This window comes from Notothenia coriiceps, unplaced genomic scaffold (assembly GCF_000735185.1).
Source record: "Notothenia coriiceps isolate Sejong01 unplaced genomic scaffold, NC01 NC01_scaffold00020976, whole genome shotgun sequence".
NCBI lineage: Eukaryota > Metazoa > Chordata > Actinopteri > Perciformes > Nototheniidae > Notothenia > Notothenia coriiceps.
The window spans coordinates 1,278-3,663 of NW_011353677.1; the positions used below are offsets into that span (position 1 = coordinate 1,278).

General features: G+C 42.5%; 1 protein-coding gene across 1 annotated transcript; it reads right to left on the reverse strand.

Annotated features, from left to right (window-relative positions):
- Positions 1-838: 838 nt before the first annotated feature.
- On the reverse strand, positions 839-2,384 carry LOC104953015 (pleckstrin homology-like domain family B member 1; the record flags this gene model as incomplete). Its single annotated transcript, XM_010779934.1, has 2 exons — positions 839-953; positions 2,060-2,384. Coding segments are annotated over 2 exons (440 nt in total), but the record flags the coding sequence as incomplete, so codon positions are not given.
- Between the last annotated feature and the right edge of the window lie 2 nt (positions 2,385-2,386).

Sequence of the window (2,386 nt, forward strand, 5' to 3'; positions counted from 1 at the left end):
TATTATTTATTTGTTTGGGATTGTGCAGTGAGGTGGGGGGGATACACACTAAAGCTATACACTTATTATAGAATTGTAATTAAACACGTTTTCTTATTTGAAAAGCAACTTTTTTAAGGATAATAATTTAATGAGTAATAAAAAGAGAACTTATTAAAAGTTGCAACATTTGCAACATAAATTATGAGAAAAAATATATATAATGAATGACTTTTATATACTGAGATGTCAGATTCTTAGTTGTTGTAATCCCAATAAGCGTATACAGATGTCATCTTACTCCTCAGATAAAAAGGCGGATATTATTACGGCCGCTCTAATATGTTCCGTAAAGCCACCAAAGGGTGTGTGTGCGGCATTAGAGACACCTTTTGTTTTCAACCTGAACATTCCAGATAATGACCCGTCTGTCTCCATAGGTTTCAAGGACTTCAAATAAAGACGAAGAAACAAAACGATGTGTCCCATGTTGTCCTCCAGCCTTAGCGGTTCAGGCACACATTGGAAAAAGGCCAAAAACCCCAAAGAACCTGACAAAATGAGTGTATTATTTATAAAGGACTAGTGAAGCAAAGGCTGCTCAGTGACAGGAGAAGTGTGGGAGAAGTTTCAGAGCAGAGAAGATGTTTTTATTTCAGTCTCCTCGTCTTCATCAGGACACAAAGAGAGGAAGATGTTTGAAACGTGGAGGCCAATAAATCTGAATGAAAGCCTGGAGTTGCTATCCTGAAGCTTTTTTTTATCAAAAATCGAGATCAGTGAGAGCTATTGACAGAAACACAGTCAGAACTCTCATCAATCTCTCCGTATGGATTCTGGATAATCCATATACTCTTACAGTAACTCTATTATCCAGTCTTACCCGCGATTCGATAAGTCTGGCTTTCTCCAGATGCGCCTCCTTCAGCATTTTCTCCATCTCCTCGATCTTCAGCGTGTCCACTCCTCCGAAGCTGAATCAAACGCAGCAGCACAGGGTTAGCACACAACCTCCACCTGACTTCAAAATCCATCTGAGCAATTCATATCCTGACTTCTACATCTGACAACTACATCATTTCATATCAAATCAGTTTAATGTGAGTTGGGGCTCAAACATTATATGCAGGGCAATAGCTGTAGGCAGTATTGTGAACTATTTCCATTTCAACGACGCATGTAAAAACGTCTAAAATTGCATTAAAAATCAACATTTTTATTTAAATCCCAGATAACCACAAAGTGACCTTAGCTAACTTAAAGTCTTGGCATTTTAATCTACTTTAATAAAACCCTAACTATGTAATTAGTTAAATTCATAAAAACTGTTTTCGTCAATGGATGTATTAATCCTTTTCATTTCTTTCTTTTAAAACGTGTTTTTGCTTTCCAAATTGTTATCTTAAACTTCAGGAATTTGGTGATGCATGTGTCTCTTCCTTTTTGTCAATAAGTAAAGGAATTTTGGACGCCGGATAGCTCAGTGGTTAGAGATTGCGGCCCGTATGCGGTTTCCATGGCACAGAATGCGGTTCGACTCCTTGATATTAGTTTATCCTTTTTTGTCAACAATATTCCATGTCGATATCGTCACGGTAAGTGTTCCATGATGTCGGTGCCATCTTATCAACGCCATCTTATCAACGCCTCATCTTAAACGGCTCTGCGCTGACATTCCCCGTTCTGTTTCTATGGAGAGATCGGTGCAGCACTGCTGAAAGTCGAGTACTGCGCTAAAATTATTTAAAATACTTCAACTATGACCTTGTTTACCGCTGACATTTCAAAGCACAACCAATCAGATTAAGGATGCATGTAGCGCACAAGCTAGTAAAGGACGGAACCAAACTGAACTGGTTGTTTTAGACGCAAAACTCTGCGCCCAACCTTGCGAAAATTATGTATCATATGAATGCAGCTATAGTCTTCGAAAGAAAAGTCGTATTTAGTCCTAGCTTTCATTGGGAGATAATTTAAATAATCTCAGGCTTGTAAACATTATTTAGGCGATTTAAATTTATACAAAAGAACCCAAAACGACCCACCACCCAGGCAAAGGAGAGAGGATCTGCCTGTGTACCTGGACATGTTGTCAGGCGAGCAGGCCGAGTTGTTGCCGGTGGAGATGCTGGTGTCCATGCTGTCGGAGCTCTCCAGGCTCAGGGTGTCGTAGGGCTGCTCCCCGGCTGAGGGGGGGTGGTGGTGCAGGATGGAGTGGTGCACCAGGGGGGGGCCGCCTCCGGAGCCGTGGCTGTACGACATGATGGGGGAGTAGGAGGGCGAGGGGGAGGTCATGAGGTGGGACTGAGAGCCGTGCAGCGCCTCCCACTGGCACTGAGCCTCCACCGCCGCGCGCTGCTTCAGCTCCGCCAGGCGCCGCCGCTGCTCATCGATCACCTGCTGACCT